The sequence below is a fragment of the Hydra viridissima genome, unplaced genomic scaffold (assembly GCF_058129835.1).
Source record: "Hydra viridissima isolate aposymbiotic clone 2 unplaced genomic scaffold, HvirCarnegie_v1 scaffold_12, whole genome shotgun sequence".
Lineage (NCBI taxonomy): Eukaryota > Metazoa > Cnidaria > Hydrozoa > Anthoathecata > Hydridae > Hydra > Hydra viridissima.
In genome coordinates, this window is record NW_028324311.1 from 5,563,802 (window position 1) to 5,577,588 (window position 13,787).

The 13,787-nt window shown below is 27.4% G+C and overlaps 2 protein-coding genes across 4 annotated transcripts; both read left to right on the plus strand.

Moving 5' to 3' along the window:
* The first annotated feature begins 6,368 nt into the window (after positions 1-6,368).
* Positions 6,369-8,586, plus strand: LOC149880955 (uncharacterized). Its single transcript, XM_090068935.1, has one exon. It carries the CDS (start codon positions 7,098-7,100, stop codon positions 8,493-8,495), a length of 1,398 nt encoding a protein of 465 aa, XP_089925061.1. The 5' UTR covers positions 6,369-7,097; the 3' UTR covers positions 8,496-8,586.
* Positions 8,587-8,956: 370 nt separating this feature from the next.
* On the plus strand, positions 8,957-12,598 carry LOC149880956 (uncharacterized). Of its 3 annotated transcripts, none has more exons than XM_090068937.1 (7): positions 8,957-9,205; positions 9,383-9,502; positions 10,681-10,716; positions 10,914-11,321; positions 11,524-11,738; positions 11,861-12,026; positions 12,185-12,598. In XM_090068937.1, exons 1-7 carry the CDS (start codon positions 9,019-9,021, stop codon positions 12,490-12,492), a joined length of 1,440 nt encoding a protein of 479 aa, XP_089925063.1. In that variant the 5' UTR covers positions 8,957-9,018; the 3' UTR covers positions 12,493-12,598. The 3 variants fall into 3 exon arrangements, with proteins under 3 accessions (XP_089925063.1, XP_089925065.1, XP_089925062.1); XM_090068936.1 differs by having other exon boundaries at positions 8,959-9,205; positions 10,914-11,348; positions 12,185-12,595; XM_090068939.1 differs by lacking the exon at positions 10,681-10,716 and having other exon boundaries at positions 8,958-9,205; positions 10,914-11,348; positions 12,185-12,597.
* The last annotated feature ends 1,189 nt before the right edge of the window (positions 12,599-13,787 follow it).

Genomic DNA, 13,787 nt, shown 5'->3' on the forward strand with positions numbered 1-13,787 from the left:
CAAACAGAAACGAAAATTCCTAAAGTTTTTATTTATTTTAGGATTATAATTGGCAACCAATAGTATAAAGTGCTAAATCGGCAACCAATAGTATAGAAGCTTATCATGTTAATTGAAAAAAACTTTTAAAGTTTATAAACCATCAGCCCTGTCTACTAGATAATCACAAAAGTGTGCCATTCTTTTTCTTGTGGTCTTAGAAGATTAATTACAGCTGTAGTTTCTGTTTTAACGTCATAGAAGTATAGATCACAAGTTAAATTAACTCTTCCAGCTAAATGGGTTTGCTACTTAATTATTTCATTAAAAGCGAAAATTGTTGTTTAAAAATGGGTTTGCTACTTAATTATTTCATTAAAAGCGAAAATTGTTGTTTAAAAATGGGTTTGCTACTTAATTATTTCATTAAAAGCGAAAATTGTTGTTTAAAAATGGGTTTGCTACTTAATTATTTCGTTAAAAGCGAAAATTGTTGTTTACAAACTGAATATTGAAGAAGTAATGAAAATGAAAAATTTTCTGAAAAATATTTTTTCCGTCCAGATGACACTTGGTTTTTTGTTTCTCTGCCCTTTTGTTTATAAATCGATTGTTGTTCTTATAGTTTTAAATAAATATTGCTGGTCATAAAGTATTATGTGCTTACTTTCTCCATCGAGTATTACCATCAAATGGAAATGATGCAATGAGTATAAAGCCCACGATAGATTAAGTAAAAAGCCTACGCAACATATAAATTGACAGTAAGTTAATATAATTCTTGTCTCTTAAGAGAAACTAAAAACTAAAGAAATTCTTAACAAAGTTCCTTAAAAACCAAAAATAATAAAAATAATAGTAATAATAATAATAATAATAATAATAATAATAATAATAATAATAATAATAATAATAATAATAATAATAATAATAATAATAATAATAATAATGATAATAATAATAATAATAATAATAATAATAATAATAATAATAATAATAATAATAATAATAATAATAATAATAATAATAATAATAATAATAATAATAATGATAATAGTAATAATAATAATAATAATAATAATAATAATAATAATAATAATAATAATAATAATAATAATAATAATAATAATAATAGTAATAATAATAATAATAATAATAGTAATAATAATAATAATAATAATAATAATAATAATAATAATAATAATAATAATAATAATAATAATAATAATAATAGTAATAATAATAATAATAATAATAATAATAATAATAATAATAATAATAATAATAATAATAATAATAATAATAATAATAATAATGATAATAATAATAATAATAATAATAATAATAATAATAATAATAATAATAATAATAATAATAATAATAATAATAATAATAATAATAATAATAATAATAATAATGATAATAGTAATAATAATAATAATAATAATAATAATAATAATAATAATAATAATAATAATAATAATAATAATAGTAATAATAATAATAATAATTTTATAAGAGTTTAAAATTCATTAACATGTAATAAAAATTTTTAACATTGTTGAATAACTCTAGTTTGAACCTTTTATTAAAATAATTTAAAAATGTCTAAAATAATTTTAAAAAAAGTCAATTACTCAGTATATTCTCTATTGGTTGGCTTTTGAAATTGCTCAACATTAAAACATAGAAATATACTGAAAATCTCATGGGGATTGGAATAATTTTGGAAAAAAAGTTAAAAGTTTAAATTATTTCCTATGTAGTTCTTTCATTTATACAAAAACTCTAAAGTTGTTTTTCCCAATAAGGCAAGTTATCTGAAATTTTTGTTTATAAATATTATTCTTGTATATATATAAACAACTTTCCAATGAGAGCTAGGTGAGTGTTAGCAAAAGGAAACTGAATGTAATCAAAAGATTGTTATATTTGAAAAGTAAATTACATTGAAATTGGCATCCTGTGAATGGGTTTATGGTTTTATTTAAGTTTCAAAGTTTAGCTCAATAACTTTTCTTTTTTTTTTAATCCATTTCAAAATAGACGCATTTTACCTGAAACAACTGGCAATAGTTTTCCTCCAGCTTTACTGAGCAATATGGTACTATCATGGGATCCTTGTTTATTGAAAATGACGGGTCTGGTCAATTGTAATCTGGTCAACTATAACTGGATTATTTAAAACCAACCTGTGCAAATTCTTATCCAGGTTAAACCCCTAAGCATCGTTTTCAGTTAGTTATGTGGTTAAGGAATTTGTGCTTAATGATGAAAATTTAGTTTCTATTTATTTATCTTTTAATAGATTTTTATGAATAGTTTTTATGAGGATTTTAAAAAGAACTTCTCTATGAATGTTTAGTCAAACATTCATAGAGAAGTTCGATTTTTCTGAAAAGAGAATTGGACGATGCAGGCACTGAAACTGTTGGGTCATCTTGATCTGAAGCAGTTTGTCTTGAGCAGCTTTTGATGGTTACGAGAAAACTCGTCTTGGAACATTTTTGTTTTTGAAATTTAATTCTTTTTTCACAAATTGGAAAGCTCATTCATAAATGCTGTAAATTTCAATTAACAAATAGTGTAAATTCCCGATCGCATTTTTACAACGAGAGTGGCAGAAAAATAAATTGTTAACAATTCGTTTGTAAACAAATTGGATAACTTGATTTCCTAAAAGATAGACAGTAATTCAAATATTTTAGAATAAACTATTAAAAAAACATGCTTGGTGCAGGAGTTACTTAAATATAACACTAAGTTCAACTTTTACTAACAATTTTTTCCAAATTTTTTGTAAATGTCATTAGTGATATTTACAGAAAATTTGGAAAAAAAGCGTACCACTCGTACCCCTTATTTTACTTGGTTGTACAGCATAGAAAAAATTTTCATTGCAGTTTTAACTCTCTCGCTTTTATATTAGTATCTAAAACCAATCTTGATAAACTTATGTTATAAAGAAAAATAAATGACCATCTTAGAAATTTTTTTCTGGAAAACGGTGGTTATGTTAAAATTTACTCTGAAACCAAAAGCATTTACAATAATATGAATAATATTGTTTAAAATACTGTTTTGTTCTTATTTCAAACTTTCATTTCTGTGATGAAGCATTTGTTAAGTTCTTTATCATCTTTTTTATATATGTTGTACTTAATTAATCTCCAGTTTAATTTCTTAATTTGTTCAACTATACGCAGACCGAAGGTTGCGGAATCTGCAGAACTTTCATCACCAACAATATAATTAGTGAAGAGAAAATTATAAGGCCAGATATCAGAAAAGAATTTACCAAAGGGTTACAACTTGTTCAGAATAACTTATGTCGGACAATCAAAATTACTGAAAAGTAAATCACTCCATTTAGAGTATTTTGCCAATAAAACATTGATGTACTTCATCGTTTAACAGGACCGTCGAAAAAAATTTTAAGTAGTGGAATCAATTACCGTGGCTGTGATGGGTGGTGTGAAATACAAAAAGGAAGATGACTAAAAACACAAGTTTTCATTTATACAACCTCTGCCAAGGGGTAACACTAATTTCAAGTTAAATCAAGATTGTAAATACTTTGTATATACTGAGACAATTTTTGAATACAAAGTAGTTTTGAATGTCTTTATAGACAGATGTTGCTTTATAACAAATTTAAAACTTTTCTTATAAACTAATACCAGACTTTATTCCTGAATTGAACATGCAGTTTAAATGCGAACTTTTCAGACATTGCTTCAGACATTCCTGTATTTCCTAGTTTAAATTTCTCACCTGGACCGGGTCCCGTTTAGTCATTAATTTCACTTCCCTGTATCCTGACAACCATTCCAATGTAACACTGGTTTCCAAAGTGTGTCATAAATTGCCTAGACTTATTTGATCCTTTTTAGGAATATTTTTTTCGACGATTCTTCACACTTTTCCACAACAGTTCTTGAATTTTTTAATCATTCGTTCAAATTAAAATTTATCAGGAAAGCTTTTTCTAAGCTGTATGTCCTTCAGTTGTCTCTCAAATCAGAAATTTCTTGTAACTTCTTCAGATCTTTTTCCTTTTAATAGTATTTGAAAGTATTTGAAGTAGTAATTTTTCTTTTAGAAAGAATATTAAAGTAAAAAATCTTTTACAGTTTTTGTTGCTTTAAATTTTTTTTACAAATTAGTGAAAAACCAGTAGAGTAACATTGAAAACTTTGTAAATGGATCGTTGTTACCTTTTTTCTATGGTTCAGATGCTCGATGATGAATACCCTGCCAATGTATTCAAGAATTTCATAGTAATTTTTTTTCTCTTGAAATTCATCTCACAAAAGGTTAGTGGCTGCACCAGCCCCAACTGTTTTAAAAGTCTTTGGTTACTAAGCCTTGCAAATGAAATTATGGCTCTTATCTTAAATAAACCTATGAGAAAGTAAATTAAATTTTCAAAATAAACATGTTTAGCCTGACTGATGAAATTAGCATAAAAAAGAATTTTAATGTATCAATAGTAATGAAAAGATAAACTTAAATGTTATAGATATCAGTGACCAAGACCACCATTATGCGCTTTCACTCGTAGAAAGAGTTACTGCATTGCCCATTAAATACTTAAAATAATTTTTTAGCACTATTTGCGATTGAATATGGGCAATTATAAGTTAGATACTAATAATTTTTTGAGGCTTTGTTTATTATAGGGTTTTTAGGGGACTCAACATAAATGTGTTTGTTAAAAATTACCAATTACTCGAAACATTTTCAGGGAAAAAGAGCTATACTTATAGAGTATGAGGAATGTAATGACTTAACTTTCTTATTCGTGATATGCTATTCCTCTTTAATGCTTTTAAACTATTCGGCCTAATTCCGTACAACATTCTAACTTATCTCGAAATATTAATTGAGTACTAGTTACTAATTGAATTTGCTAATGCAAGATCAGCTGGTTATAGCAACCCCGAAATCAATGATAAATTGCCGCATACTACAAAATTGTTAAACGCATTTAATAAACCTTTATTTTTTCACCAATTAGACGTTATCGAGACTTTTCCACAAAGAATCACGATAATAAATAAAGTAAAATGTATTTATAAAGATGATCAGAATATAAAAAAAAAAAAAACAGTAAAATTAGACAAAAACATTTGTAAAACTTAGTTACTTCAACAACTCGAAAGTTGTTGTAGTAAAAATAGTCACATTATTGTTCTTGTTCATTCGTTTTACGGCAGCAACAATGTAAGATAAATTATCCATCCCAATAAACACAGATTGGTTTAGAATTGGTCAATATATAGTCAAAATTGGTCGAAAAATTGACTAAACGTTTAGCGACCAATTATTGACCTAAAATAGACGCTCGATTTTTGATCTACATTTCAAATTTTTTGACATATACGTTAATTAAACGTCGATCAAACGTTTAGAATTTCGACTTACATTAGTTCATATCTAAACGTTGGATCGACGTTCAATAAATGTATATACTAAAATGTCTAAATAATACACTTCAAACCTACATAGGTTTGAAATGAATCCTTTAAACTTTTTATTTAAACCTTTTATTTAACGGCGATCCATCGTTTAGATATTGACTAATGTAAGTCTATAAATTTTAATGACTTTTAGAAATTGAAATTGACTAAAATATGTGTCGCTCTGACGTCAAACGAAAACAATCGAGTCGGCAGTCCTGTTGAAAGAGGTGTATTGCGCAGAATAAAAAAAAATCCTCAAGGAATTTTTTAATACCTAAGAATGTGTTAAAAAAAAAATTATGAAGGCATACCAAAAATTAGCATATATTCTTTATATCAATGAACAAATATTTAGTAATGATTATCTAATACCTAATAAAATCATCGTTTCGGAAATTTTGTATAACAATTGATTTGCAATTAGCTGTTGCTAAGTTAAGTTAGGCGAGGAAGTGGTAAAGTTAGCAGTACATGGGATATAAAGATTATAATACGTGAATAAGTGGTTATTAAGGAATTAGGAAAAGTTGTATCATGAGAAAAAGTGGATATATTTTTTAATAATGCTAAAATTTAGCTTGTAGGTATGGTGTACACCATGCCTATAATGGACATGTGTGTATGTATGGACTTTCTTATAAGAAAGTCATATTCTTATAAGAAAGTCATAGTGTGTATGTATGGACTTTCTTATAAGAAAGTCATATCCACTTTTTCTCATGATACAAATTATTGTAAATATAGGTATTATTATTTATAAGTAAGAGTAATTTTTTATGTTATAGCATAACATTAAAAATTATTCATTTAACAATGTTTATAATATTTTACTTAAAAATCAGTTGAGTATTTGTAATATGAAAACTATTTGTAAATATATTACATATTAAATATATTGAATTTGTAATATACAATGTAATAAGATAAGTATGGGTATTAAGGCCCACCTTTGTCGAATGCGCGGTAAAGAAATGCTGATTTTTTTTTGCTGCCAGTGATAAAACCAGATAACTCTAATATTTTAATGTCGAAAAAAAGTTTCACAATTTATTTTTTCCCTAACTTTGGATTAGTGGGCCTTATTACCCGCCGGGCCTTAATACCCATACTTACCTTACAATTGATTATATGTATGTTTTAAAATAGATTTTGCATTTTATTGATAGAAAATGACTTCTGAGTACCAAAGAAAATATCGAAAGGTGATAAAGGAAATGGGGAGTTTTTTGAATGCTGATGAACCGGATGTTGAGATGTTACAATCTTTGTCTAGACATGATATTGACATATCTAATTTTGATAACTATAATGAGGATGATTTTGAAACTAATAACCTGAGTTTTGTTAATAGTAGCTCGGAAAGTGAAGGTGATCCAGAATCAGTTAATAGAAATGAAGAAAATTTGAGAAATGATTTGGCTGATTTGGCAGTTAGATGTAAAATGACGCATGTTCAAGTGAATGGAGTGCTAAGTGTCTTGCGGAAGTATGGTTTTGATCTTCCAAAGGACAGTCGTACTCTTTTAAAAAGTACAAGAACAATAGTTACATACAAAAAATGTGGTGGTGACTATTTGTATTTTGGGCTTGAAAAAATCATCACACAATCTTTAGAAAGAGATGACAGTAATGAAATTCTGAACTTGAAAGTAAATGTGGATGGCATACCTTTGTACATCTAGCTTACAATTTTGGCCAATATTATGTTCTATAAATCATTCTACTCCTATGATTGCTGCACTTTTTAGTGGAAATTCAAAACCAAACTCTGTAGATGATTTTTTGCAAGATTTTATTTATGAGGTTAATCACCTCCAAGAGAATGGATTTAGTTATGGTGAAAAAACCTATACCTTATTATTGCAGTCATTTGTGTGTGATGCACCTGGTAGGGCTTTTTTAAAAAATATTAAAGGCCATAACAGTTTGCATGGGTGTGAACGATGTTGTGCAGTTGGAATGTCAGTTAATAGACGTACAACATTTGTTAACCCAGGTTGTTTTAACGCAGAAAGACGCACTGACAAAGAATTCCTCAACTTGGCTTATATTAATAGTCACCAGCATGGTCCAACACCATTAGTACAAATAACAAATAACTGTTTAAGCATTTTTTCTCTGGACTATATGCATTTAGTTTGTTTGGGTGTGGTTAGACGAATGCTTCAATTTTTGAAAAAAGGAGATAGAGTAGTAAGATTATGTAGCCGTCAAATTTTAAATATATCTGAAAACCTACTTGAATTAAGAAAGTTCATCCCTAGTGAGTTTGCAAGGCGCCCACGGGCACTGATTGAATTGGATAGGTGGAAGGCTACAGAATTCCGCCAATTCTTGTTATATACAGGTCAAGTTACGTTAAAGAGCGTGTTAAAACCGGATTTGTACAAACATTTTTTAACATTGTCTGTTGCTGTGACTATTTTACTTTCACCTGATAAAGATAAACGAGTTGAATATCTTGAGTATGCACAAAAACTACTAGAACATTATGTTCTACACTGTCAAAAGTTGTATGGAGATAATTTTGTTGTATATAATGTTCATCATTTACTCCACCTTGCAGATGATGTACGTTTTTTTAATTTATCGCTTGATGAAATTAGTGCTTTTCCGTTTGAAAATTTTTTACAGACACTAAAAAAGTATGTTCGGGCGCCAAAAAACCCACTTGCTCAAGTTGCTAAGAGGATTGAAGAGTATGAAAATATTGAGCTTGTTCGAAAAGGTGTTATCAAATTAAAACAAAGAGATTGGAAACTATCAACACATCCTAGAGACTCAATTGTGTTTCTTAAAAATAACACTTATGCTCAAATTATAGAAGTTACAACAAATGGGTATTTATGCTGTCTTTTTGACTGTTCCTATCTACAGCCTTTTTTTATAGAACCATGCTCTTCAGCTATTGTAGATATCTACTATTCAGAAAACCGCCATAAACATACCCAAACAAAACTGGTGACTAATGAGGATATTGCCAAAAAGGGGCTTAAACTGCCATGTGGAGATGGATACGTCCTAATGCCGTTTCTGCATTGTAACGAGTAGTCGTACATTATAAATAAAATAAATTTTATTGATATTCTCATTAATTTCTTTATGCTGTATTATTATTTGGTAGTTTTTTTCAAATTTTAAAGTTTGGTTTGCTGTGTTTAAACATTTCGATAGTTTTAAGATAATAATTTTATAAGATAACATTTTGTTTTCCAGGTTAGATATAAATAAAGTTTAAAATTTAAAAAAGTTAGGTTTAGGTTAAAAGACGATTTAACGCAAAATTTATGCACACAATTATTAGATAAAAATTATTGGATAGTCCTAACCAAAAGTTACCAGATTAATTTGGCTAAACATATAGTGTGTATATATATATATATATATATATATATATATATATATATATATATATATATATATATATATATATATATATATATATACATATATATATATATATATATATATATATATATATATATATATATATATATATATATATATATATATATATATATATATATTACATTCCCATATAATATAAATAATAATATAACATTTATTTAGCATAATGTTATGGATACGAGCAGCTTGGAAGGAAAAATCTAGAGATGAAGAAGGGACTTTGCCAAACAATTGGGTAGAAGGAAAATTTGTTAGATGGCCTCCAAAAAACGTTAAGCATTTATATGAGCAGAGAGCTGAACCTCAACCCAACTGGTTCAAATTTGAATTAGTGAAAATAAAATTCTGTTCAGGTATAGTGTTTAGAAGAGACTAAAAAGTTTGTCTTCTTTGATGGTTTTTTTTTAAAAGACAAAATATAATCATTAAAATAAATTGTATATCTATAAATATCTCTATCTCTTCAATATTTTCTATAATATTAAATTTTACATTTGAATATATTTGTATTTTGAAAATTGCATTTTCAGATAGCTTTCAGGAATGTGAAAATTTTGAATACACAACATCAACAGACATTGATGAACCTCTTGTGGAGAAACGAATAAAAAAAAGAAAGCTACAGACAGACTATATAGAATATTCAGATGGTATGTTGTAATCGTTTAATAATTTAAAAAAAGGTGGCAATAATTTAGAATTATTATTATTTTTTTTTTTATTACATTTAAACATTTAATAAGACTTATATAATGATGATGAGAGTGGAGATATTGTGGTATACAAGTTCTTAAAGGGATCTAAGTACTAAGTACTCCTAACATTGTTTCAAATTAAAAAGCATAGGAAAAAAAAAGTATTTTTTTTTTATAAATTATACTAATACATAGATACTACAAATATTTGCCAAAATCACTGCCAAAAACTACGCTGTTTTAAAAATAGCTGTTTCATATTGAAACTAAATTTTTTATACTTAATAATGCTTGTGGTAAGTTTTAACAACTTCTGAATATCTAATAAAATTTTCGCTTATTGTTTTAATTTATAAGGTCGAGTGATTTAAAAATTTTTAATTTGGTAATAAGAATTTTAATTAACCAAGTTAGAAAAAAAATTAATAAAAGGTAATAGTTTAATTCATGCCCTGCCACCTTGTAGGATACTCTTTAGGCAAAGGCTAGGAGAAGCTAACTCTGACAAACACCCCCTGCCTTGGGGCTCTTGGTTGAGTAAAGGCTAGAGATGGTGTCTCAATAAAAATACTCATCTCGGGCAGACATTCAATGCACAAGAGTACTGTCTTGTAGAAGGTCTCCTAAGCAAAGACTTAAGGGTTAAATAGATTCTATCCGTTGACCAGCTTCACACACCTTCTTATCTATTAGGCTGGCATAGAGGTATTTACAATACATTGTTTCCAGTTTAGGATGTTGAATTGTGGATCTTCTTGACTCAAGGCATAGGTTTTGCTTGTGTTTCTGTTTGTATGACTAGGCAATTCATTCTATTATCTCCTAATGAGGGTGAAGCTCAGTGAACAGTGGTTGCTTGCAGTCTTGTTGCAAGTGAAGATGGTTAAAAAATAATCAAAACTTATAGAAATCTTAAAATTTAGTTCAATTTCTAAAAAGTATTTATTAAACCGAAAGAAAATTTTAAAAATTAAGTAAGTTAGTGGTCTAAAGTAGAAAAAAGAATGTTTTTTTGATATTTTCAATAAATATTATAAGTATTTTTGAAAACAAAATCATTAATATATGAACTTTTATTACATTGGCTAAAATTATATTCTTTAAAATGTTTAGTGTCATTTTTTATATTTTAGATAGTGATGACCACAATTATCCACAAGAGTCAAATGGTGCGTTTTTATATCTGATTATGAATTATGATTTTTGCTTTTACAATTTTAATACTTTAGTGATGTCAATCTATTTTTCATTCCCATTCAAGAAATAACAATTAGTTTTTTATTTTGTCAAAATTAAAATCCTTTAAAACAATTTACTCAAAAGATTATTTTAAGTAAATTATTTTATTTTTTTGTTGTTGTTTTAGAAGAGTTGTCCAAGTTCCCCACTCCTCCAAATGCGCCCAGCAAACTAAGTTTACGTTTACATTGCAGACAAATTAATACTTTATCTAAATCTACTAATTCAGTCCATCAAAGTTTCCTTGCTCATCCAAAACCTACATCAAGCATCAAATCTTCTCAATCACAACCAACATCAACAATAAATGACCTAGTATTACCCAAAAAAACTACCCAATCATGTTTGCTGTTAACAGCATCAAAGATACCAATCAGGTCAACACCAAAATCTACCCAGTCAAGTCTGCCACTAACAACATCGAACCAACTGATTAGGTCAACACCCAAGTCTGTCTACACGGTCAGATCACTAAAAACAGTAGCTAGTGATTCTCCTAACATCCAATCAAGAAATTGCACATCCAATGAACTAGGTAATAGCACCGATAAATTAAATGCAAGTAAGTATGCAAGTAAAATATTACTTTTAATTATGGATTAAAATAATGTTTTAATGTAATAAATAAAATTAAATAATATTTAGCTATATATTATAATGGTAATTATTTGCATAGATCAAATTTTTTTAACCTTTATTTTCAAGATGGTGTTTTTAATAGCTTAACTGAATTTCAGAATTCCAGAAGACAGTTCTCTTCAAACTGTCACAACTCACCATAGAAATCTCGGAAGTCAAAAAGCTCCTTGAGCGACAATCAATGCCAGCTGTTTTACTAGGTGCCAACAATTCAATGGATTCTTTTGAAATTAGTGATGGCCCCATTGACACAGTTGAACAATACGAGTCACTGGTTTCTCGTTGTGAAAGTCCTGCTGCAAGAACTCTTTTGGTAAGTTTTATAATTAACTGAACAGTGAAAATTTATAAACGTTTTATGATTGTCTAACAGTAACTATTTGTCGTTGCTATAATAAAAAAATTTTAATTTTAGTTTAATTTTTTTAATTTTAGTTACATTTGCTAAAGAAAATTGGTGGATCAGATTTGGGAAAGACCACTGCATATATTATGTCGCGACTTTTTACTAATTCTTTGATGTCAAAAATGAACATGGATGGTCGAGGAAATTTGGGGAAAATTCCGTTCAGAAGATCCACTATATGTAAAGTTGTTGTTGGTAATTCCGATGTTGATTTTTAAATACAAATTATTTTAAACCAGTTTTTTTGCTGTTACAAAAATAGACTATTGAAAGTCTATTTTTGTAACCCTGAAGGTACATTAATAATTGAATAATCGATTTTTTATTAACTTCATTAATTGTTTTTTTTTTAGATTCTCTAATGTACAGTTTTCCCAATATGTCAATAGCTCAAGCACATAGTTCAATAGCCGCATATTTAAAACAGGCCTCGTGGCGAGTAGGAGGGCCAAAAAAAGAAATCTTCGAGATTAAAGAAAATGTTATTAATGATTATCAAAATGTAGAAGAAGACGATCAGGAGACGAACAAGAATGATGATGTTTCCCAAGAACCGGCGCCGATGAACAAAGAACTGGCGCATGATGAACAAGAATCGGCGCTTGATGAACATGCGTTGGACGGTATATTAGAAAGATTTTTGAGAAACCAGAAAACATAGTGATCCAAATTACATTTTTATAAGTTTAATAATTTTATTAGTAATCTTTAACTTAATACTAATGTAAACTTATTATCTGCTAAATGAGATTAAATTTACAAAAAATATTTGTATAGGTGTTCTTGCAAAATAATATTGCTACTGCGAAGACATAATGGATACAGCGATTAAAATTTTTTAGAGTTAATGAAACAAATATAAATTAAGAATCCCCCATTCTCTGCTATTTGTGGGGTAAATCCAAACTATAGCGTTTTTTACAAGTTTTTAATGGGTATATATAGTATAAAAGTAGTAAATAACAAAAAGTTAAAAATAATATATAGTTATATAAGTATATAAAATATTTGTATATATTGGAAAAGTATATAAGGTATATATATATATATATATATATATATATATATATATATATATATATATATATATATATATATATATATATGTATGTATGTATGTATTTATTAGGAACGATTTACATACGTTTATTTGACTAAATCTAAGCGTTTAATATACGTCTAATTAGACTAAATCTAAACAATTTATATACGTTAATTGAACTAAATCTAAACAGTTTATATACGTATAATATACGCTTTATATACCTTTATTAACCCTATAATAGACGTCGAAAATACGTTGTAATCTCGACGTTTTATGGAGGTTTGATCTAAACGTTAATCTGGATTTCATTCTGAACGTATAATCGACCAAAACTAAACTTTTATCTAAACGTTGTTTCGACGTTTAATAAGCGTTTGTGTGTTTACTGGGATTTATCACCACTGCAGATCTAATACAGAGAAATGTTTTCAATACTTATTCGAATAATTGAATTTGAATTGAACAGCTAAAACTAAACTCCTCCCAGTTCTTCTGCTCCAATTTTTTTTGTAGCTGAAGAACTGAAACCTCTTTTATATACGGTTTTCTACTTTTTTCTTGAAGGACGTCATTTTTAACTGGAGCCCTCCAAAGCAAATTGCTTTAGAACTGCTTGTGAACTTTCACTTCAGAAATGAAAATATTTTCATCTAAGACAACACCAAGAAAACTAATTTCAGTGTTAGATTTAAATTTGTAACTGAGTAGACACCACTTGCTAATTTCAAGTCCAAAATTTGTCCTTTTTTGGTTAAAATTGCTGTGACTTTTTAGACCGGCAGAGAATCATTTGAATCTTAAAAAAGTTAATTGTAAACAAACAGAATTTATTTACAAAAAGAAATGAGAAAATATATTATGAACAAGTGGCTTTAAAAATGTATTGGTCTTATTAACTTGCGAGCAAAAAA

Bases quoted from the DNA above. Each gene is read 5' to 3' on its own strand.
- LOC149880956 (XM_090068936.1), top strand. From the start codon at position 9,019: ATGTTATGGATACGAGCAGCTTGGAAGGAAAAATCTAGAGATGAAGAA. The intron at 9,503-10,680 runs GTATGTTGTAAT...TTTATATTTTAG, and splicing joins CTATATAGAATATTCAGATG to ATAGTGATGACCACAATTAT. The intron at 11,349-11,523 runs GTAAGTATGCAA...ACTGAATTTCAG, and splicing joins CACCGATAAATTAAATGCAA to AATTCCAGAAGACAGTTCTC.
- LOC149880955 (XM_090068935.1), top strand. From the start codon at position 7,098: ATGTGGATGGCATACCTTTGTACATCTAGCTTACAATTTTGGCCAATA.